Below are 23,310 nucleotides of genomic sequence, written 5' to 3'. Positions count from 1 at the left end.
TAAATGCTAAACAGAAATTTCATGAAACTACTCAGGAATTAGCTTGTAGATTTTTTTTGAAAGCTATTTTGACAGCGTCTAAAGGGCCAAATAAGGATGTGTGGAATTCCCTAATATGGCCTAATGGGAAAAGGTTAATAAAAACCAGGATCCTCAGTTTCTATGTGAACTTAGATCAGTATTTAACCTTCTCCAGTTTGCTTATCTGTTCATTTGGGTGAGTCACATCTTCCCAACCTACTTCTATGAACTATAGTGGGTTTTAAAATGCTGTGTGAAATTTCTCTATCTTATCTAAACATTTCCAACTTATTATTTCCTCAACCACTCAGTATTTTCACTAGTGTTGACATTTCTTAGTCTACAAGATGAATCTCCCAACTCAACATATTTCACTGTCTACATGTACACCAGTACTATGTGGCCCCTGAGTTGTCTTTCAAAAGTCCTCACTGTCACAACTAAAGATCAGACCCACTCTATCTGAGTAACTGATTGCAGGGCCCAGCCCAGACAGACACACCTCCCAGGTCTCTGCTCCATCCGTCCTAGAGGAAGCTGACTCTTGAGGAAAAGCCAAAGTGGGTCCAATGGCCTGGCAATCTCCTGGAGTTTTCAAAGGAAGTGGGCCCAAGGGAGAGGCTGCCCTAGTGACTGTAGCTGGAGGGCTCAAGGCTTCAGGACAGACAGACATCTGAGTGTCCTCAGGAGCACTGTTACAGCCTAAAAGGCTCTTAACCTCTCCCCCTACATTGGCACTGTATTTCAGAGCAGGGGGCTGGTAGGCCTGGTAGGACACTTTGGTGGTGGTTGTAATCACTGTCTGTAGGGCAGGGGCACCTGGTGGGGCAGTTGTGAGGTACCTGCAGGGAAGCTCTGGATTATAATAAGGGAAATTGGCCATGGCCTGGAGCTGTCCATGGTCAGACCTGTCCCCAAGGACAGGTATTCCAAAAGCTGGTTTCCAGTCATGTTGTTTACTGGTGAAATCAAAGTTTCTCTCATAACTGCTGTATGAACTGACGTTATATTGTAGTGAATTCAGATGAAGCCAGTCTGTGTCATTAGGGATACCTGGGGACTCTTTACAAAGGGTAGAGTAGGGGCTCGAATTTATATAACCAGGGCCTGACAATTCATAGTTGCAAGGTGGCCTAGGCAAATAGATTCTTGAGTTTGGATATTTCTGAAAGGGTAGCATTTTATCTCCTTGAAAAGTGGCTAGGTCGTAAGCATCAGAGATTGGGAAGGAAGGGCAAGGCTGTTCTAGAACAGGGAAGCCGGTGTCAGTAATTATATCAAACTGTTCCGGATGTTCCAGGGGAGGTATATTGAAATGAACACTGCTGCCTTGGTCTTCTTCTGCCTAAAAAATGATACAAATATAGACACATGATATGTAAATCGTGTGCATGCCTTCACCCTCACCTAACAATACCCCCCCAAGCAAGTGAAAACAAACTTCCAATTGGTGAGGAGCTCTGCGTTGTGAACACTGCACTGCTCAGGTAGGTGATCTGGACTCATGGCCCAGGAGTTGCTAAGCTTGAGCTGGCTCAGGCATGAATACCATACCACTGAATGAGGCAAGTTCACCATGGCCAGGCAGGATGGGTCTGAGAGGCAGATGGTCCTGTTCTCGCTCAACTGTGTTCAGAATAGTGGAGACTCAGAAGCCACACAGACCTGGGTTCAAATCCTGACTCAGTCCCTCACTAATTGCTTAACCTCTCTGGGCCTTGGATCCTTCATTATAAACATGGGGCTTAATATTTTATTAATTGTAACCGTTGGCTATTGCCACTTTTTCATAGAGTTTCTATAACCATTAAATGTGTGAAACCCTTAGATCAGTGCCTGGCAAGTAGGAAGTGGTGAACAATGTCAGTTTCTGTTTATAATCACAGTAACTCTTTGCCTGTGTAACATGCTTTGGTAGAAATGCCAAACTTGATCAAGTTACCTAAAGAAATTGTTATCTTTTCCTGTGTAAATAAGGTGAGGATCCTCTCAGGCATGTACTGACTCACTGTTGGTATGCACATATTTCTTTCTTTATTACTGTTGGATAATCGCCCTTGGAGGAGGATGTCAGCACATATCCTGGCCATATCATTGCTTGTAGAAATTGTTTAAGAAGAAGAGGATATTAGAAACCCTATTCAAAGGTTGTTTGAATAATTTTCTGTTGGAGTTATATAAGTTTCACATAAAACCAAACCCTTGTAGTTAATATATGACATTCATACTTCACATAATTACTCGTGTGTCTTTTGATAAAAATGAACACAGACCACAATGCGATGTCAGCTCCCCGTTACCTCAGCTTCTCGAATTCTCTTTTTCTGGGGTTGGTAGAAGGAGGCCATCTGTCGCTTGATGACACTTCTTCTAGCTTCTGTCTCTGATTTGCTCTCTGGTCTTGGGTGATCATGAGTTCCCTTGGCCTGTATTAAGGAGGCGAAACATAACATTTGTTCTTCCAAAGGAAGTTGGCAGCGTTGGCCAAAAATACATCATGCCTTTCCTAAGAACTCATGTGTTTGGTTTTGTTTTGTTCTTTCCAACTGGCAGAGAAAAAAAACTCTTGAACAAATAAAACAGCAGCAACAATAAATATTTTACAAGATTACCTATAATCCCTTCACATTAGTAAATAAACTAGATAACCCTAAATTGGTTGGCTCTCTCTGGACCTGAAAGAGCACACAGTACTGAAATAATTGCTAGGCTTCCAGTAGGTCCTGGGGAGCTCTAGCGCCTACTCCTGGCCACTGGAGCTATATTTTGTTTGGTCCAGAGTTCCCATGGCACAGGACAGGTGGTTTGGTCTCTGTGGTCTGACGAAAGTGTCTATCACAAATTGTGTTCTCACCTAGCTTACCTGAAAAAATATTGCATTGCCATCAAGCCGCCAAAAGTTGGTCACAGGGTATCCACTATGCCCTCGACATGGAATTAACTCCAAAGCAGAATGACAGTTGGGGCACGCTTTCTCTGCAAAGCTCAGAGGGAAGAAATATTAATAACCCTAACCCCAAACTTTCCTGAAGGGAGAAAGGCGAAATGAGTTGGGAATAAAGAACTCATGACTCCAAGGTCACCCTCTCCTTTTCACCCCGCCCTCCCCCACCACTCTCCCATGCATGCTCTCACTCTGCTGTTTCAGTCGCGCCTTGTCGCAGATAGCAGGTCGCAGCTGCAGGCGCGAGCCATCGGGCAGGGTGCAGGCCCGTGCACACACCACCACGCCCAGGCACGACTTCTTGAGGATGTGCCCATTATGGTTGTTGGTGTTGCGCATGGCCCAGCCGCTCAGGTGGCGCTGTGCCTTCTTCTCCTCACTGTTGTAGATGAAGCGCACATACCCGTCCGGCCACTCCCGGAAGTGGTCGAAGAACATTGGCTCCTAGGAAGCAATAGAGGAAGGGCGGTCAGCTCTACAGAGGAAAGGCGGTCAGCTCTACAGAGGAAGTGTGGTTAGCTCTATAGAGGAAAGGCGGTCAGCTCTACAGAGGAAGTGTGGTTAGCTCTATGAAGACCAAACAGCATGCATCATGCTTTTAATTTTCTCCAAGCACATTTAAAAAGGAGTTGGGTTTTGTTTTGTTTTGTTTTTTAAAGACAGAGCCTCAAGCTGTCACCATGGGTAGAGTGCTGTGGCATCACAGGTCCTAGCAACCTCCAACTCCTGGGCTAGAGCGATTCTCCTGCCTCTGCCTCCCAAATAGCTGGGACTATAGGCCCCTGCCATAACGCCTGGCTATTTTTTGGTTGCAGCTGTCGTTGTTTGGCAGCTCGGGCTGGATTCCAACGGCCAGTTCAGGTGTTGTGGCTGGTGCCTTAGCCGCTTGAGCCACAGGCGCTGAGCCAGGAGTTATTTTTAAATCCAGCAATGTTGCCAAAGCCCAAGACTATGCTATCCCTAAAGCCCACTCACCCATTCTATGTCTACTTTTTGACAACTGGCTGATAATTAACAGTGCTTATCTTCTAAATGCTGGACATGGATTAATTCATCTAGCCTCCACAACACATGCAGACAATTATACCCAATTTACACAACAGGACATGGAGGTCAGAGAGATTGTCTCACCCAATGTCTCACAGCTAGCAAGACCTGGTCCTAGGATTCACACTCTGACAGTCTGACTCGAGAGCCTGTGCTTCTTACCATTAGGTTATACCACTTCTTGATGTGATTAAATGTTGAAAACATTTTCAAATAAAGTATCACAGTGTCAGGAAAAAAAGTGATAGAAGTGCTCTGTCACTGAAATGCAATTTAATTTATAAATAAGCCAGTGCATTTTCTTTTCTTTTTTTAATAATTTTTTTATTAAGTCTTTCGTACATAGATCATAAATACATTTATGCCCATTTCAGTGTGTTGATTATTTGTACAAATTGGACTGCTTACATCATACTAATCAGCATAGCTTTCACCTCATTTACCCAATTATAGCATTAGGACATTTGTGTTCTACACATGATAGATCTAACTTGTACTTGCAATGTGCTCCATAGTTGTGGTCCCCCTACTGTCCCCTACCATCCGTCCCCCTCCCCTTCCCTCCTTCATCATAGCCTAAAGTTGTGTTTCATTTTTCATATGCAAGTGTGAGTTATTATAAATTGGTTTCACAGTAGTATACTTCACATTGGATACTTTTTTTCCCATTCCTGAGATACTTTGCTAAGAAGAATGTTTTCCAGCTCCATCCATGTAAACATAAAGGAGGCAAAGTCTCCATTTTAGTGCATTTTCTTCTAAAGCTCTTGGCTCTCATGTCAGCAGTGACACCAGAATAATGTAAGAGAGGCAAGAACAGCTTCCCTCCCTTCTTCCAGATTAGTTCTCCAAGTTTAAAGGGCACTTTTAAAGATGTAATGAAAGATGGACCCACAACGGTAAACCATGAGCTCTGGGGTGTTGGTGACCCTGCCTGGCACTGGCACTGCTCCCCAGAGCAATGTGGGATTGTCATTCATTTTCCTCAATAAAGAGCCACATGGCTGAAATAGTAAGTTAATTCTAAAACACCAAGCATTGCCTTAGTATGTGTATTCGTATTTGGTGGTCTTTGTCTACATTATATGAATGTCTACTGCATGAATGTCATTCTATAGCAATGAATGTCTCTTTTATGTACATGCATGCAAGTTTAATGGAAAATAATCCTTTACTGAGCACTTATTATTTACCAGGTACTTTTTAGGGCAGTGCTCTGTCATCTAGGGGTCATTGGGTCAAATCAGGCCTGCTGTTTGTTTTTGTAGAGTCTCAAGCTAAGAATAGTTTTCACATTTTAAAATGGTAGGAGGGGAAATCAAGGGACAAGTTATAGTTCGTGATGCATGGAACTTACGTAGTATTAAAATTTCAGTGTCCATAAAGAAAGTCTGGTTGGAATGCAGCCATGTACCTTTTTCTATGCATTGTCTAGGGCGGCTTCATAGGGTTGCTATGATGACATGAGTATTTGTGACAGAGATGGTAGGGTCTGAAAAACCATATTGTGCAATATCTGTAATCCTCACAAGCACCTTGCAAGATGGGCATTCTTACTCTTGTTTAACAGGTAAGGTAGAGTTAGATAGATAACCTGCAGGAGCCTAACTCAGGCTTGTGTCTAAATAGGAGGTCTGTAGCAGCCAGGCCTCGGTAGTTTTACTGGTGTGATAAAAACTCAGAAGAGGATTTCATAGTAGTAAGTCCTGCCACCCAGAAAAGTTAGATCAAACATTAGCAAAGTTAGCTATTCCCAGTCAGACCATTTGGACTTTTATACATGATTAATATTTCATATTCTAACAGTAGTTAGTTAAATTAATGATTTTTTTCCTCCAGAATCTCAGGGATATTGTTGATGAATATCAGTATTACTACCATCAGGTACTATTTATCTTTTCTCTGAAATATTACTATACAATTGACATAAATTAATACATCAACTTAAGGTAAGCCGAAAATGAAATATATAATGATGTACTATCAACTCTAAGCTTATATCAAATGAAAATATCTTTTTTTTTTTTTTTCCTTTCTTGAGACAGAGCCTCAAGCTGTCACCCTGGATAGAGTGCTATAGCATCACAGCTCACAGCAACCTCCAACTCCTGGGCTCAAGCGATTCTTCTGCCTCCGCCTCCCAAGTAGCTGGGACTACAGGCATCTGCCACAATGTCCAGCTGTTTTTTGGTTGCAGTTGTCATTGCTGTTTGGTGGGCCAGAGTTGGATTCGAACCCACCAGCTCAGGTATGTGGCTGGTACCTTAGCTGCTTGAGCCACAGGTGCTGAGCTCAAATATCTTTGTTTTAAAAGTGAACATTTCAGCTTAAGGATTTTAGTACCAAACCAACAATTTTCCAGACAGAGTATTTCTTTATCACTCCCCGTATGGGTGTGCACTAGGCGCCCATGTCTCTCTCCAGTTACTGAGATAGTGACCCTGAAGGTGAATGAAGTCACAGAAACTGTATTTTAAAATGAAAACAAGAACAGAGGATATCCAGGATTGGGTTTCATTTGTTCTAATGCCATGTGTGCACGGCATTTTCTCTCTACTCTCTCTCTCATCTTACATACACACACACACACACATACACTGAACCCAACAATAGACCTGAAAGAGAATTTCAGATAGTTATCTCCTTCTAGTACTTGATGACAAGCGAATAGTCTGAGTCTAAGGCAAATTCAAGGACTCTCCCAAGGTCATATAGCTCAGATAACCAGAGCAGGGCTGTGCTCAGTTTTTCCACGTCTCTAAGTGCCAAAGTGCCTGTCCCTTCTGAGGTATTACACACTCCCTGCTCAAGAACCAGACACCTAAAAACCCATATTTACATTAAAAGTCTAGAAAATGCTTGAGAGATGAGCCATGATTTGGATGTGATTCTTTTGGCAAGATTGGATTTTTTTTTTCCTGTGAAAATTGCCACGAACACAAGAAGTCCACAAGGTTGAGATGGGCTTGCTGTACTGTGGTCTACTTTTGCACAAATGGTACCTTGTGACTCTAAGGTAGACAGATTTTACAACAAACATAAAAACTCCTACTACAAATGTATACACCTACAAAAGTGCTGATCTCTTTGAAAGACTGCACAATCTGGCTAATAAATTGCTATTTATTTGAACACCCATCTGGCACATAACAGATACTGAATAAACACCACATCTCATCTCCGTATCACAACATCCCCAGAAGTCCACACTTGTAAGTGCTTGGGAAGCAGCTGCTGGTCACCCCCACCCCCATGCACTAGGACATTAAAGTCACTCTTTAGTTTGGGCCCAAACTAATTATGACCCAGTGTAACTGCTCAGTTGATTCCCTGAACTTGGCTCCAAACCATTTTGCTCCATTAAAATAAAGCAAAACACAACAAATTCACCCTAAACGAATGACCAATTCCCTGTCATTAGAGAAACAGTAAGCTTTGGGCACTGATGGAACATTAGCATTCCTATGGGGCCCCCCTCCATGGGTGGTCAAGGACATCGGGATGAATTGCTCAAATCGGGCTATTTATTTTAGATTCTGGCCATCAGATTCAATTTATAGTGCTGTCTTGCAATTTTGCTGCATAAGAAGCAGTGAGTTTTAACATCTGCTGAGATTTCAAGTAAATGGAGAAGTAGAGAGGCACCGGATTTCCACCTTGGTTAAAGGCAGATGAAGGAGCAAGGCGTCCAGCTTTCAACAGAATACTGGGAATGCGGAGCCTGATTACATTCCCGAGGCTTTCTGTTTTCAGACAAGCGCAAGGAAATGGCTGTGAGAGGACGCACTTCTAAACCCAGGTCTGCCTCTTGCAGAGCCCAAAATAGTATTCTCTACATATCTAACGTTTGAAGGACCTCAGAAACTCAGAAACGTGAACGTGGTTTCTCTGCAGAGCCTCAGCAATAACTTGAACACATCTCCCCTTCTTTGGAAGGCCAGCGCCCCGCGTGGCGCGCACACTGAGTCTCACTCACTGGAGGCATCTGCGGGTCGTTGACGTCCCAGCTGAGCTGCATCCCGTAGGAGCGCACGCTGTCTGCTGGTTGCGCCGTGTCCGCCGGCATCTGCTGCCGCCTTCTTGCTTTGAGCCCAGGATCCTGAAAGAAGAAGAAACAAGAGGTGCGCCAGATGACTTAAAAAAGAAGAAAAGAAAAAAAAAATCGTTGGGTGTGTCTGGGGGAGGGGAGGAAGGGGGTGGGGAAGGGTGGGAGAGAGAGAGAAACTGAGAGAGAGAGGAGAGAGAGAATCTTAAGCTGCGAACGGCGGTTAAGGAAGAGAGAGAGAGAATGAGAATATCTTGAAGCTGGAGACGGTAGTTTAGGGACCCGGGCAGAGCCCTGTCCTCAGCTGCGGTGCTGAAAGGTCTCCGCCGGAATGGTAGCACTGCCGTCAGGCAGCTGCCAGCTGGTTTAAAAAAATATGCACTCCTCCCCGCTCCGCCTTTCCTCGCCTCACCTGCTTGCGCCTATGCTGGGGGACCCGTTGTCTTCTCCCGGACAGAGCCAGGAATGCAGGTGGAGGCTAAGCTGAACCCTTGTAGCAAAGGGAAACTGAAGCCAAGATGTTAAGAAGCTGGGGTTTGCATTAGAGTAAATAAATAAATAAATAAACTTGTTATGCAAAATAAAAAAAAAAAAAAGAAGCTGGGGTTTGGAATGTCTCACCTAAGCTTAAAGCGACTTTTCACCACCACCACCACCACCCACACCCGGCCTCTGTGGTTTCAGAGAGCGCTCATTAGATCCCGGCTTTTCAGCCAAGTCCCCTGAAAGCTACCACTCAATTCCAGGAGAGCTCGGGGACCGTGGGAGAGCTCGGGGACGTGGGATCCTCCGCTGTCCGTTCGACGTCCTACTTTGCCCATCCGCGGGCTCGCTCCTACTCAGGGGCCGGCCCTCTTTGGGATCCACTCCCGGCTCCTGCTGTAGCAATTGAGCGCGTCGGGACTTCTACGCTCGGCTGTTAGGAACGTCCCACAGGGCGCCAAAGTCCCCGCACGCTCGCAGGTGTAGCTGCACTCACTCTGCCTGGGGCTGTGGAGGGATCTGGCCCCTCCAGGAAAGAGCCCGGGAGAGTGGGGCGAAAAGAGCTCGGGGTAGGTGGAAGCCTGGGGTAGAGGAAGGTGGCGGCGAAGTGAGCTCTGTGGCCCAGCAAAGAAGTGCCAAAGAACCCATAGCTCTCTGTGCTGCCTCCTTCACCCCCGCGATCCGTTTAACTGGGATTGAGTGAGGTTCGGGGACTCTCAGTCGCTACCCATATAAACACAACTCTTGCAAAAAAAAAAAAAAATCTGTATTGATATTGTCGTGGAACTATCACGGCAAAGTCATGTTTATTCCATTACAGTCTTGGGGGGCTTTAGGGGACTAGAGAACCCCGGCGAGGGGGCGCAGGACGATGTGGGCTCCCCAAGGTTGGGACAAAGCCTACTTTACTACTTGAGCACCCCCCTCACCCAAGGCCACACCCGCACCTGTAGACGCCAATAAAAGAAATGTACTCAAATGACTTAAGTTGCTTTTTGACCACCGAATGCCGGTTGGCCAAGAAAGATGGGCTTCTGGAATTTATTCTCTGCGCCCTTGATTTGCAGTCGGCACGCTTCCATTCTCAGCCCTAGCGGGAGAAGAGGAGCCGACTCCTAGAAGTGTAGCACCTAGAGAAGGAGGATCTGATCTTGACGCAGCTCCAAACACGGACACCTGCGGCCCTAGATCTTAGTACCGCGGAGCCGCGCTAGAGCCGCGCGGGGCCTGCCTGGGAGGCCGCCCAGGCCAGCGCCTCCTGCAGGATTAGTCCTTTCGGTTCACAGGAGGTGCGGAAGTGTGCGTGCAGTGTGTGTGTGTGTGTGTGGTGGTGGTGGTGGTGAGGGGTGTGTGTGTGTTTAAGCCCACAGCCTGTGCGAAACAATCATGAAAGGATCTTCCACGTCCTTTTACCGCCGCAGTCAAAGGCACAGTCGGGCTTGCTGGGAAAAGTCGATCCAACAGCGAAGTACGTTTCCGAGCGACCCGCCTGTGGCAGGGGGCCAGCGAACTCGGGGAGAAATGCAGGATTTGCGTAGTTCCTTGCATTTTCTTCCTCCTCTAGCTTTAACCTGGGTTTTTCCTCCCAACCAAAGGCAAAATGTCCTAGCAATGGAATTCGTTCATTTCCAGCTTCTTTCCGCCCCAACCCCACCCCTACCCCAGTTCTCTTCTGCGGAAAGCCATGGTCAGGGTTTCTTTCTTTCTTGGCAGTTCAGCTGGGGCCAGGTTCGGGTTCGAACCTGCCACCCTCGGTATATAGGGCCGGCGTCCTACTCACTGGGCCACAGGTGCCGCCCTGTCAGGGTTTCCTGATTAAAATCACTCTCAAATGATCCGCATTGAGATCTAGGTGGAAACGGATCCGCATTGAGATCTAGGTGCCTACTCTTCACCCATTAGCTTCAGTCACAGATTTTCATTTTAGTAACTGGCCGCCAAAGGTCCCGGCGACTCCTGTAATTCAGTTGCTTTCTGTGTTGTTTTGTCTTCAAAAATGAAATGAAAATCTGTTGACCGTTCATGTAAAAATAAATCGATATTTCATTAAAGGGATTAAGATAATTTATCTTTTCAAATGTTCTAAAAATAACTTCAAAATTGTCCTATAAAGTTACATCAGAGAATGCCTAGAAACTAATTTCTGGCCTTACTGCAAACATTATTAGAATAGTTCTTGTCTCTAGCTTTTGGAATGTTCCTACAGAGATCCAACTCTTCAAAAATATAAATAAATATAACTTTTTAATGTTAAAGGCAAATCAATTAATTCCTAAGTGAATTATAGCATCCAAACAAATGTCATGGAGCCTCGGCCATATTTAATTTTAGAAGAATTCTATATTTCAAATTGCCCTAAAATTATGTCTGAGTAAAGCACGTTAGTGAAAGAAGGCAATCAAAATGAAAATTAAGTAAATAAGCAAATAAATGGCATTGTCTATTGTGTTATTTTTAAGTTTTCCTGAAGATTGGAAGGCATTGCTACTACTGAGTTTGGAAGGATGGATTTTTTCTCCAAAAGCCTGATTATGATATTTTCTATCTAATGTTAAGAAAAATTTACTTTTTAAATATTCCTCTAAATAAATGCATTTAAACTGTAGTATTTCAGATACTGCTTTTATTATCCTTTCATATTTTTTCCTGCCCTAATACTTGCCTTGAATCATAATACTTTATCTTCACAGCTGTCCCTGCCTTGATTAGTAATTTAATATTGTAATAGTCCATTAGTTCAAAAGGAAAGAAGCCTGTATTTGCCAGAAAACAAATAGGATGAGTTCTGACATAAATACTGTTTTGCTTTTCTCCATGATGTATGTCTCAGAACATAAATACTGGTCTGGATGGACTGGAGATGCAGCAAATCCTGGGCTAACAGAGATTCTTGTTATGTTTTGCTTTTATGTAGACAAATATTTTCTGCACGCATCACGCCATAAAATACTCACAGGTCTAGTCATAATACAGTTCGATTTTTTGCAGAAGGAATGTTTAAATTGGAGGGGTCATGTTGTTTGTTTTTGAAGAAACTCTAGTCCAACTTATTTTTGCCACCGTGTTCAGATTCAGGCATCTGGCTACCTACCCGAATCAGCCTAGCCATTGATACACATATTTGTCAGGTTTAAAGAAGTCGACAGAAAGTAAGAAATCTACCGTGTTTTCTTTTTTCTTTTTTATTCCTCCATCCTAGGTACGAATAAAACATCTTTTGTGATAACAGGAATTTATTGATGTCGGATACAAGTCTGGTTCCCAAGGGAAGGAGTTTAACTTCAAAGGACCGAAAACAGCTCTTCGGGCTATTTAAGGCTGAGAGGAAACTTCAACCATTTCCGTAAAGAGGATGCCTAGCAGTTTGGAATTGGCACATAAAGAATGCTTACACAACGTTGTTCACATTCTTCGAGTAGGGCGTTCTCCTAAGGTGTGGGTGCGTGCGCCCAGGTGGCCAGACCCGCCTGCGCGAGTTACCTGCGGTTCGGGTGTCTCTTCCCACGTGGTGCAGGCAGATTTCAGGGGCGGGTCTGTCAATTACACTGCCTCGGGAAGATTGGAAAGAGAGAGCTGAGGGTGACTGGGGCTTTCTCCGCAGCTCTCTCAGCTGGCTGGGTCTCCAGCAACTGGAACCTCAGAGGAACCACCGCGTGTCAGCCGCGTGGCGCGCCCTGGGGCCCGGTGACCCAGTGTCTGGCCGGGAGCCTGGGGATGCAGGTGAGTGACCCCTGGAGGGCCCGGGCGCCTGTGGAGCGGGGCCTCCTTTCCAGGTCCAAGGGTGTGCGAAGGTGCGGGGTCACTCGGGCTCAGGCTTTGCCGCCTCGAGGTGGTTGCTCCGAGACCCAGCGCGGGGAATAGGGCCCTTTGCGCGCTTCAACCTGCTTAGGCTTGCTCAGAGTCTATTAGCAGTTTTCAGCCAGATGAGCGAGGCAGGATGGAAACTGCGGTTCTCCTTAATAAAGAGAAGGGAGAACCGGAGAATTCTTGATTGGAAAGTAAAGAGATAGTTTCATGCAAGTTTTCTGGGTATTTTCCCAGGCGGTTCTCCATATTTCTTTCGCCTTCACAGTGCGTTAAGCCGTCCCAAGTGCTTCAGCATTCATTTAACTAGAACTCATTGAATACTCTGCTGAGGGGAAAAAAAATCTGGATTTGTGTCTTTGAGTTCACCCAATTTTTCATATTTATAAATAATGACGATACTATTGTAAACTACACCGACATTTAAGGATTTTGGTCAAGTTCACGTAGGTCTTATTAGCTCAAACTAGATTAAAAAAATATTTTGTGTATTATACTTATTAATTGAATTAGTTGAAGTGAGGCGATGCAGCGTGATGTGTTGTAAAACCAGTACGGTGGACCAGGGGTCACATCTGGAGTGTAAAAATCCACTACTAAATGTTTTGGACACTTCTGTGCTTGTCGACGTTTGATCCTTGAAATTTTAATGTAGACATCCTAGGGTAACAAATTTATGTGTCACAAATATAAAGCTTAAATTTGTGATTCTGCTTAAGATACTTTGCGTAAAAATAAAGCTTATTTGATTTCAATTATAGCAAGAAATATATGCTTATAGGAAAAAACATTCAACAGGAGAAATAATTGAAAGGAAAACAGTTTTCTTTTCAGCAAATCAGCCTCTGATTGTATTTTGTTGTATTTCCTTGCGTTTTTTAATGAGTGTTTAATTTTTTTAATAGAAAAGTAAATTATTAAAAATATGAGATTTTAAAAAGTCATCCACTTTCCAACCCCTAAAGGATAATCACTTAGCTTTTTCAAAATTTCCCTTAAATGTTTTTCTATAAGCACTATCATGTTTTCAAGATATGAATCATCTTCATATACTTTGGTATTATGAGGGTTTTTATTAAAAAATTTAATTATATACTTATTTGATGTTTATTTTAACATATTTATGATCATAGGTATATATTCAAATTTCCACTTTTTCCATTTAACATGACACAACCACATACCTGGGGCAAATATACATTCTGACCAGCCTTTTCGTTTTTCTAAAAATGTCCTAAATACTGACAGCTGCTTCTAAATTCCTACCCCCCCCCAAAATCCAAAAGTGTTGCTTCCTTGCTTCCAGCATAAATTCTAAGGATTTTTTTTAGAAGAATAGTTATCCTTAAATAATTGCTCTAGGAAATGTTTGGATTCTAAAATTTCAATTTTTGAATCAGATTCATCCCTATGTACTTATCTGACTTCTTTCTATTGTTTAATAGATTTTTTGTTCAATTTAGTGCACAATATTGAAAATACCTGTGAACCACATAGAGTGCCTAGATCAGTGTTTCTCGAACATCAAATAAGTATATAATTAACAGCATTAGTAACATCGGATTTGAGCCCACCCAAGGATGCCCCCCCCCAAAAAAAAAAAAAAAACAAGCACACACCAGGAGCCTGTTTAGAAATGCTCTACTGGGCCAGGCACAGTGGCTCACACCTGTAATCCTAGCACGCTGGTAGACCCAGGCGAGTGGATTGCCTGAGCTCAGGAGTTGGAGACCAGCCTGAGCCAGAGTGAGACCCCTAAAAATAGCTGGGGGTTGTGGCTGGTGGCCTGTAGTCCCAGCTACTTGGGAGGCTGAGGCATGAGGATCACTTGAGCCCAAGAGTTTGAGTGAGCTATGACTGCCATGGCACTCTACCAAGGGCAACAAAGTAAGACTCTGTCTCAAAACCAATCCTGTCTACTGCTTAGGCTCTTACTGGAGAGATTCTGATTTAATTGGTATGGGGTGGGGTTCTAGTTTGTTGTTTGTCTGCTAGGGCTAGATGATTATATTACTCAGCTGGGCTAGGAACTCTTTTGTTCTTTATAAAATTCATCTGTCAGCTGGCTTCATTTCCTCTCTCAGGTCATGGCTAGAGTCCTGACTGGATAGTCATGGGGAGGCAGATTTGGTACACAAACCATTTTAACATTAAGATAAAGGCAGGGGACCTAAGTGTATCCTCCCGACCATCCCTCTTACTGTTGACAACTGCCTTTCACTGAGCCATTATGTGCCAAGCACAATGCTAAGAATATTACAAATATCTCAGTCAATCCTCACTCCAATCCTTGCATGGAGGTGTTATAATAATATTTTTAAAATGAGGAAACTGAGTCTTAGATATTCTAATGATTTTTTTTTTTTTCTGCTCAAACTATCCCATTTTCTGATTTTCCTGTATAGGAATTGAACTGAAGGGGAGAGAGGGCAGTGTCTATAGAGAAAAAGGGGAGAGATGGTTAGCATAAGGGCTCCTGAGAATATTTTTTTAGGCAAGGATAGAAAGTATTTCCCAATAATTCAGAACTTGTTGACAAAATTTAGAAATTCTTTTCAGATCCACAGCATAGTATTTATTTGATGCCAGTGTGTGCTGTGAATTAACACCCAATTTTAATTTAGCTTTAGATGTTCTTTCTGTCTCACTTCTCTCAATTACCCACTAACACAATGGTTTTTTGAACTATTTTTTACTTTTATTTTATTTTTTGAGACAGCGTCTCAAGGTGTCATCCTGGGTAGAAGGCTGTGGCATCATAGCTCACAGCAACCTCCAGCTCTTGGACTCAAGCCATCCTCTTGCCTCAGGTTTTTTGTTTTTTTTTTTTCTTCCTGTTCTTAGTAGAGACAGGGTCTTGCTTTTTGCTCAGGCTAGTCTTGAACCTGTGATCTCAAACTACCGCCTTGGCCTCCCAGCGTGCTAGGATTACAGGTGTGAGCCTCTGTGCCTGGCCTTTACTTTTATTTTTAACCTACACAAGAAGTATGTATTTATGGGCTACAGGGTGACATCTCAATATATATCCAGATAGATAGATAGATAGATACACACAAAGTATAAAGATCAAATTAGGGTAATTAGTGTACCCCTTGAAAGAGAGGAGACCAGGGAGGTTCAGGCCAAGTTTAATGAAAGGGGACTGAGACTTGCCTGGGCACGATGGCGGCTGCAGTAAGAGTGGTTGGGGGCTTGTTTTTATACTGGGTGTAGGGGGAGAGAGAGTCCACAGGTTGTGGGAAGGCTTTGGTGGGCTAGGGTTTTTCCTGTGGAACTCTTGGGGTGGGGCCAGGTAGGCCTTTTATTCTGGGATGGGAGGAGGGGAAAGGGTTTAGGCACCTAACCTCAAAGTTTGAAAAAAAAAAAATTGTTTTCATATTTTAGAGACTAGGTTTTGCTATGTTGCCCAGGCTTGCCTTGAACTCTTGCTCAAGTGATTCTTCTGCCTCCTCCTAGCTGGGACTTAAGGCATGCCACTATGCCATGCTTATCACCTCAAACCTTTGTCCTTTCTTTGTGGAAACATTAACAATCTACTCTTACAGCTATTTGAAGCTATACAATAAATTGTTAACTATAGTTACCCTACAGTGGTATAGAACACTAGAACCTATTCGCTATGATTTTTTTAACCAACCTCTGGCTGTCTCCACCTTTCCCTTTCTAGCCTCTAGAACAGTGATTTTTCAGCTGGTGTGCCATGGCACATGGCTGTGCTGTGAGAGGATCTTAGGTGTGCCTTGAAAATTTTTAAAGAACATTAATCAAATTATTTATGAAACAAGTTCAAAGCACAGTAAGTATATTCCTTTTTTTTTTTTTTTTTTACTTTTTTAAAAATTCACATAATTTAATTGTGCCACGGAAGTTTAACTATAGGTTCAAGTGTGCCATGAGATAAAACAGATTGAAAAACACTGCTCTAGAAACTACTCTTCTACTTTCTGTTTTATGAGATCAAATTTTTTTAGCTTCCATGTGTGAGTGAGAATGTGTGTTATGTCTTTCTGTGTCTGAGTTCACTTAACACAATCTCTTCAAGGCTCATTCATCTTGTCTTGAATGACAGGATTTCATTCTTTTTATGGCTGAATAGTATTCCATTGTGTACATATACCACATTTTCTTTACCATTCATCTGTTGATGGGCATTTAGATTAATTCCATATTTTGTGTGAATAGTCCTGCAGTGACTGTGGTAATATAGACGTCTCTTTGACAGATTTCCTTGCCTTAGGTTAGATATATACCTGTTAGTGAGATTGCTGCATCATATGCTGGTTCTATTGTTAATATTTTGAAGACCCTCCATACTGTTTTCCATAATGACTATATTAATTTACATTCCCAGTAACAGTGTGTAAGAGTTCCTGTTTTTCCACATCCTCACCAGGATTTATTTTTTTGTATTTTCGATAATAGTTTTCCTAACTGGGATGAGATAATATCATTATGGTTTTGATTTGCATTTCCCTGATGATTAGTGATGATGAGCATTTTTTCATATACCTAGTGGTCATGTGTATGTCTTCTTTTGAAAGATGTCAATTTACTTCATTTGCCCATTTTTAATTTTTTATTTATTTTATTTTATTTATTTTTTTTGAGACAGAGTCTCAAGCTGTCACCTTGGGTAGAGTGCTGTGGCATCACAGCTCATAGCAACCTCAAACTCTTGGGCTTAAGTGATTCTCTTGCCTCCACCTCCCAAGTAGCTGGGATTACAGGTGACCTCCACAACATCTGGCTATTTTTTGGTTGTAGTTGTCATTGTTGTTTGGTGGGCCTGGGCTGGATTCAAACCCGCCAGCTCTTGTGTATGTGGCTGGCGCCCTAGCTGCTTGAGCTATAGGTGCTGAGCCCATTTGCCCATTTTTTAATTGTTTGGGTTTTGCCCTTGAGTTACATTTAAGACAAGGTCTTACTCTGTCACTCAGGCTGGATTACAATGGTGAAATCATAGCTCTCTGCAACCTCAAACTCCAGGGTCAAGTGCCCCCTCCTGCCTCTGGGCCCAGCCAGTTGTTTTCTTTGCCCAGTTGTTTCCTTCGCTGTGGCAAAGCTTTTTAATTTGATATAATTCCATTTGTATATTTTTTATTTGTTGCCTGTGCCTTTGAGATTTTCTCCATAAAAATCTCTGCCCCAGAAGCCTGCCCCAGACTTAAAGCATTTTCTGTATGGTTTTGTTTGTTTGATTTCTTTTTTTTTTTTTTTCTTTTTTGAGGTGGTTTCGTAGTTTGGGGTCATACATTTACATCTTTAGTCTAATTTGAGTTGGTTTTGTATACAGTTAGAGATAGGATAGAGAGCTACTTTCATTTTTATGCATAGATTTCCAGTTTTCCCAGCACTGCTGAATGTTCTAGGCACCTTTGTTGAAAATCACTTGGCTAGGGTGGCACCTGTGGCTCAAAGTGGTAGGGTGCCGGTCCCATATGCCAGAGGTGGCGGGTTCAAACCCAGCCCCAGCCAAAACCCACAAAAAAAAAAAAAAAAAAAAAAAAAAGAAATCAGTTGGCTGGCTTGGTGCCTGTGGCTCAAGCAGCTAAGGCATCAGCCCCATACACCTGAGCTGGCAGGTTTGAATCCAGCCCGGGCCCGCCAAACAACTATGATGGCTGCAACCAAAAAATAGCCGGGCATTGTGGCAGGCACCTGTAGTCCCAGCTACTTGGGAGGTGGAGGCAGGAGAATCGCTTGAGCCCAGGAGTTGGAGGTTGCTGTGAGCTGTGATGCCATGGCACTCTACCCAGGGTGACAGCTTGAGGCTCTGTCTCAAAAAAAAAAAAAAATCATTTGGCTGTAAACACATGGATTTATTTCCATGTTCTCTACTCTGTTCCATTGGTTTATGTGTATTTCTATGCCAATACCATACTATTTTGGTTATTATAGCTTTGTAGTATATTTTGTTCAGGTAGTATGCCTCCAAAACACTTTTTTTTTTAGACAGAGCTTCCTTTGTTACCCTTGGTAAAATGCTGTGGGGTCATAGCTCACAGCAACCTCAAACTCTTGGGCTCAAGTGATTCTCTTGCCTCTGCCTCCCAAGTAGCTGAGACTATAGGTGCTAGTCATAATGCCTGGGTATTTTTACACACAGAGTCTTGCTCTTGCTCAGGCTGGTCTGGAATTCCTGAGCTCAAGCAATCCACCTGCCTTGGCCTCCCAGACTACTAGGATTATAGGCATGATGTGACTGCAAAACACTTTTTTTTTTTTTTTAAATTGAGACAAAGTCTTACTTTGTCACCCTCAGTAGATTGCCATGGTGTCATGACTCATAGCAACCTCAAGCTCTTGGGCTCAAGGAAGTCTCTTGCCTCAGCCTCCCTTAGTAGCTGGGACTATAGGCATCCACCACTATGCTGGCTATTTTTTTTTTTTTTCTTTTTTGTTGTTGTTGTTTTTAGCAGGCTCGGGATAGGTTTGAAGCCACCAGCCCTGGTGCATGTGGTTGGCACCCTAACCACTGAGTACAGGCACCCAGCCAAAAAACACTTTTTATTTAACTTTATAAGTTCTCATTCTGAAATGGTTTATTAATTCAAGTTTTTCTTCTCTTTTATGTCATCATTACAGAGTTTTCGTTTTTTATTTTGTATGATCATTTTTTCAAATAATATTTGTTCCTCCTGATAATCACTTTTATTCTATTATCATAGACCATGCTAAAGAATAAAGTTTTTTTAAAGGTATTGTCTTACTTAGACCTATTAAATGAGTAACCTAAAGTTTCTATTCGGGAAAACAGTATAAACTTTTATCTTTAAAATTCAAAATGCATTTCTTTGAAATTCTTTTAAATCTTTTATTGCACACAGGAAAATGGAGATCCTTTGCAGTCTAAGGAAGATGATGAGATTGGAAAGGCCCAGGATGCTTTCTGGGTAAAGATCACATTTATTCTGTAGTCTTTGTGCAGGTTTGTTCTTTCTAGTTCTGTATCCCAGGGCCATTAGCAAAATTGTTCTTCTGTTGCTTAAACCAGAAGCAGAGAAATATTACTCCTTCTCTAATCTCCACATCCAATTTATCACCATACCTACTCAGTTTTACCTTTGTTAAAGTTGAAGTCATCAAAATCAAAATAAAGTTGCTAATGTTAAGAAAACCTTGGCAGACAGAACCAGGAAAGCCGTGAAAAGAGGGTTCTCATACCTGGTAACAAAAAGGACTATGAAAACTTCAACCTTGCACAAAAAAATACTTTTTCAAGGACATCTGCCCTTCCAACTTCTTCCTCAGATTGGCATCATCTTTTTATTAATCTTTGTAGCCAAAGATAATTATTTCAAAACAATGATCTAATCCTAATTTTTTCCTTTAAAAACTTTTGTCTGCCTTTACCTCCTTCATGTATGCATAGTTTACATTATGGCATATGTATCGCCATTTCAGGGCTCTGCTCCCAAATAAACATTTTCTTTTAGAGAGCCTCTTTGTTATTTAGGGGGACCCCTTCCTCTACCTTACCAGTGTCCTACAATAAACTATCTTGTGTCCAGCACTGTTATAGAGGTGAGTCATGGTAACGAACAAAACACCTAATTGCTGCCCTAATGGAGCTTACATGCTGGCAGAGAGCCAATAAAATGGGTTACTAAACAGTAGTGGGGGGAAAAGAATATGGTGAAGAAAAATAATTGAGGGTGCAAGAAAGCACTTGATCTACTCTAGATAAGGTGGTCCTGGAAAGGCAACCTGAAAAGGTGGTACTTAAGCTTAGATCTAACGGGAGCCAGGTAAGTGGAAGTGGTGACACGGTATAGGCCTAGAACAGCCAGTGCAAAGGCCCTGGGGTGAGAAAGAGCTTGACTTATTCTAGGACTCATAAGGGAAGTCAGAAAACGTTGACAGATCAGAGCATGCAGAGCCCTGCAGACTAAAGTCAAAGGTTTGGATTAATTCCATGTGTGGGGGAAGATATGGTGAAGTTTTTTTTTTTTTTTTTTTTTTTTTTTTTTGGTTTATTTGGCCGGGGCTGGGTTTGAACCCGCCACCTCCGGCATATGGGACTGGCGCCCTACCCCTTGAGCCACAGGCACCACCCGATATGGTGAAGTTTTAAGCAGAAGAGAAGCTGAGTGTGAATCTCTACTGAGTGATCTCACATAAGTTTGCAACCTTTCCCATCCTTGCTGTTACTATCCCCAGATAGAGCCTGACCCCTCAGGGTGGTGGTGAGGATTAAAAAGAAACATCTGCAGAAAACAATACACTTGGGGCGGCGCCTGTGGCTCAGTCGGTAAGGCGCCGGCCCCATATACGAGGGCGGCGGGTTCAAACCCGACCCCAGCTGAACTGCAACCAAAAAATAGCTGGGCGTTGTGGTGGGCGCCTGTAGTCCCAGCTACTCGGGAGGCTGAGGCAAGAGAATCGCTTAAGCCCAGGAGTTGGAGGTTGCTGTGAGCTGTGTGATGCCACGGCACTCTACCCAGGGCCATAAAGTGAGACTCTGTCTCTACAAAAAAACAAACAAAAAAAAAAACACACACTTGGCCCAAAGAAGCTCACTCTGTGATAACTTTAAAAAGGAAACATTTCTGTTTAAATAGAGTAATTTGAAGTGCTGCTTCCCCGTTTAAATCAGAATAAGTGGAATTTTTGAGCTGTATACAGTGAAATGGCTCCTTATTAAAATGGTATTGAGTATTGTAATTTAGCCAGCATGATTGGACTGCTTTTCTCAAAGACTAAAAAAACTATGTATTCTTTTTTTTTTTTCCACTCAGCTCTCTAAGGTTCAAAATCCTATCTTTTGTAGATAATTAAGAAAACATCTGTTATTCAAGTGTGTATATTTTAGAAGTACATCTTGGCTAATGTCTGGGCAAAAAGACCAATTTCATTTGTTATAGTCAATTTGCATGTTTATGAACTTCCATTATCTGTAATTATTAGTTTTCTTCCTACTATTCTGGTCTTTTATGACACATAATGAGTGATCATCAGCTTTCATTCTTTAGTGTTTCAGAATCTCCAACATTACTAAGGCTTTTCACATATTGATAGCTGTAATTCCAGTGCAATTTTCCTCAGTCCATGGTTCTCAAACTTTAATGTGGATCAGAATCACCTGAAGTGCTTTAAGTCTAACAAGTCGGCAGGTGACACCAATGTTGCAGATGTCTACAGCCCAACAGACCTTTAATCATTTTTTTTTTGTTGTTGTTGAGACAGGGTCCCAGCCTATGCCCCTGAGCAGAGTGCAGTGGGCGTGGTAGCTCACCACAACCTCAGACTCGGGCTGCGGGCACCCCGCTGCCTCAGCCTCCGGAAGCCGCTGGGATTACAGGCGCTCGCCGCGGCGCCCGGCTGGGTTTTTCCATTTTTTTCACAAGTCGGGGTCTCACTGTCGCTCAGGCGAGTCTCGAACTCCTGAGCTCAAGCGATTCTTCCCTCCTCAGCCTCCCACAGTGCTGGGATTACAGGCGTGAGCCACCGCGCCCGGCTACTGTGTTTCATGATAGAGATCTCTATATTTACCCCGTATTGTTTTATACTGAATTACTATGTATTGTTAACAATGTTATTAGAAATATTACTGTAAATATTTTTGGGGAAAACGTAATTTGTGAACTATTGCCTTTTCAGCTTCAATCACTTATTACTGATGCAGTTGATGATAAACAATTTCAGAAAATGAAAGAATATTTTCAACAGAAAGAGAGGCACTCTCCTCAAAAATATAATCATCTTCTGTTACGTTATCTTAACAGATCCATAAATAAGGCAAGTAGGTTGGTTGGTTTTGCGACCAAGATTCAAATGTATAATTATTTATAAGGTTTTTAATTGAGTGTGGTCTAATATCTAGGAACTGGATAAGAATGAATTTCAGTATGTTTCACTGTTGCTGAAATGTATTCAGCGATTCTTCAAAGATGACCCCCAACAAGACGAGCCTTTGTTAATTCAGCAGGGGCTGATCCCAAAGATAAGTGTCATATTTTAATTTTATATAGTCTTGGGTAACTTAAAGAACTAGTGTGGATTAGTTGCCTAGTGTTTTCTGTTTCTCTGAAATCCAATTTGAAAAGAAATTGGTATCTGGGCAGTGTGACTCAAAGGAGTAGGGCGCAGGCCCCATATACTGGAGGTGGCGGGTTCAAACCCAGTCCTGGCCAAAAGCTGCAAAAAAGAAATTGATATCCATTCTTATTGCCTATATCCAATCAAAAATTCAGCATGTTTTCAGATGTATTATACATGCTGGACAGAGCACATGAGTAGTGTAGGTGATTGTAGACAATCACATCTGTGCAGTAATAGCATATTTTTCATTATTTTAGTGAATTTGGGGAAGATGAGTAGAGAATAGGTTCTATTTGCACAGACTTTATTAACTAGAGTAGACCTACAAAAATTAATCAAACACTTCCCTTTGCCTTTGTAACATCTCACTTTTTCTACTTTGTAAACCTTGGCTGAATCTGAAAAAATGAATAGCAAAAATTTTCTGCTTAATCAGTCACCCCAGTTTTGTAAAATTAACCTGGGGGTATGATTATATGTGCCTTTATAATCTCATCTGGGGGTAGAACAGCTGTTGGCAACATCTGTTACTGCGGTTCCCCTCTTTTCATGGCAGGGTTTTTAAGCATTGAGATGATTTGTTTTTTGGTAAGGAGATGGGAGAAAGATGATCTGGTTGGTGATAAGGTCATTGGTTACTCCTTAGGCTCTAGTTTCTAAAGTTTATTTGGGGGAGCTTGGGCTAAGAAGGTCTGTCTCTGCCCCTTTTTACTGTCAAATGCCTCTAAATTATGAAGCTTCCCCTTAGAGGAGAAAGGATTAACTCTAGGCTTTCCCAGACTCTTCTCTGGGGCTTTAAAAGTGTGCTTTTAAAAAGTGGGATTTTAAAAACTGTGCTTATGCAAACTGTATGTATTTCATTTTGCATTTAACCCACTTGACTTCCTGATACACTAGCTACACTATCATGTGGATAATAAGCAAA

General features: G+C 42.4%; 2 protein-coding genes across 2 annotated transcripts in view; one reads left to right on the top strand and one right to left on the bottom strand.

The window, feature by feature from the left end:
- Positions 1-439: 439 nt before the first annotated feature.
- On the bottom strand, positions 440-8,078 carry GCM2 (glial cells missing transcription factor 2). Its single transcript, XM_053601565.1, has 5 exons — positions 7,989-8,078; positions 3,157-3,409; positions 2,885-2,997; positions 2,322-2,447; positions 440-1,366 (listed from the first exon to the last, which is right to left on the bottom strand). Exons 1-5 carry the CDS (start codon positions 8,076-8,078, stop codon positions 440-442), a joined length of 1,509 nt encoding a protein of 502 aa, XP_053457540.1.
- A 310-nt stretch (positions 8,079-8,388) lies between these two features.
- The window catches only part of SYCP2L (synaptonemal complex protein 2 like), an 85,432-nt gene continuing 70,510 nt past the window's right edge, over positions 8,389-23,310 (top strand). Inside the window, exons 1-7 of the mRNA XM_053603632.1 lie at positions 8,389-8,421; positions 8,771-8,975; positions 11,994-12,260; positions 12,354-12,538; positions 19,172-19,237; positions 21,945-22,082; positions 22,168-22,287. Of these exons, the coding sequence (XP_053459607.1) occupies positions 8,389-8,421; positions 8,771-8,975; positions 11,994-12,260; positions 12,354-12,538; positions 19,172-19,237; positions 21,945-22,082; positions 22,168-22,287 (1,014 nt within the window). The remainder of the gene's footprint in view (positions 8,422-8,770; positions 8,976-11,993; positions 12,261-12,353; positions 12,539-19,171; positions 19,238-21,944; positions 22,083-22,167; positions 22,288-23,310) is intronic.

Source organism: Nycticebus coucang, chromosome 9 (genome assembly GCF_027406575.1).
Source record: "Nycticebus coucang isolate mNycCou1 chromosome 9, mNycCou1.pri, whole genome shotgun sequence".
Lineage (NCBI taxonomy): Eukaryota > Metazoa > Chordata > Mammalia > Primates > Lorisidae > Nycticebus > Nycticebus coucang.
Note: the sequence above shows the minus strand (reverse complement) of the source record. Positions and strands in the feature narration are given on the sequence as shown.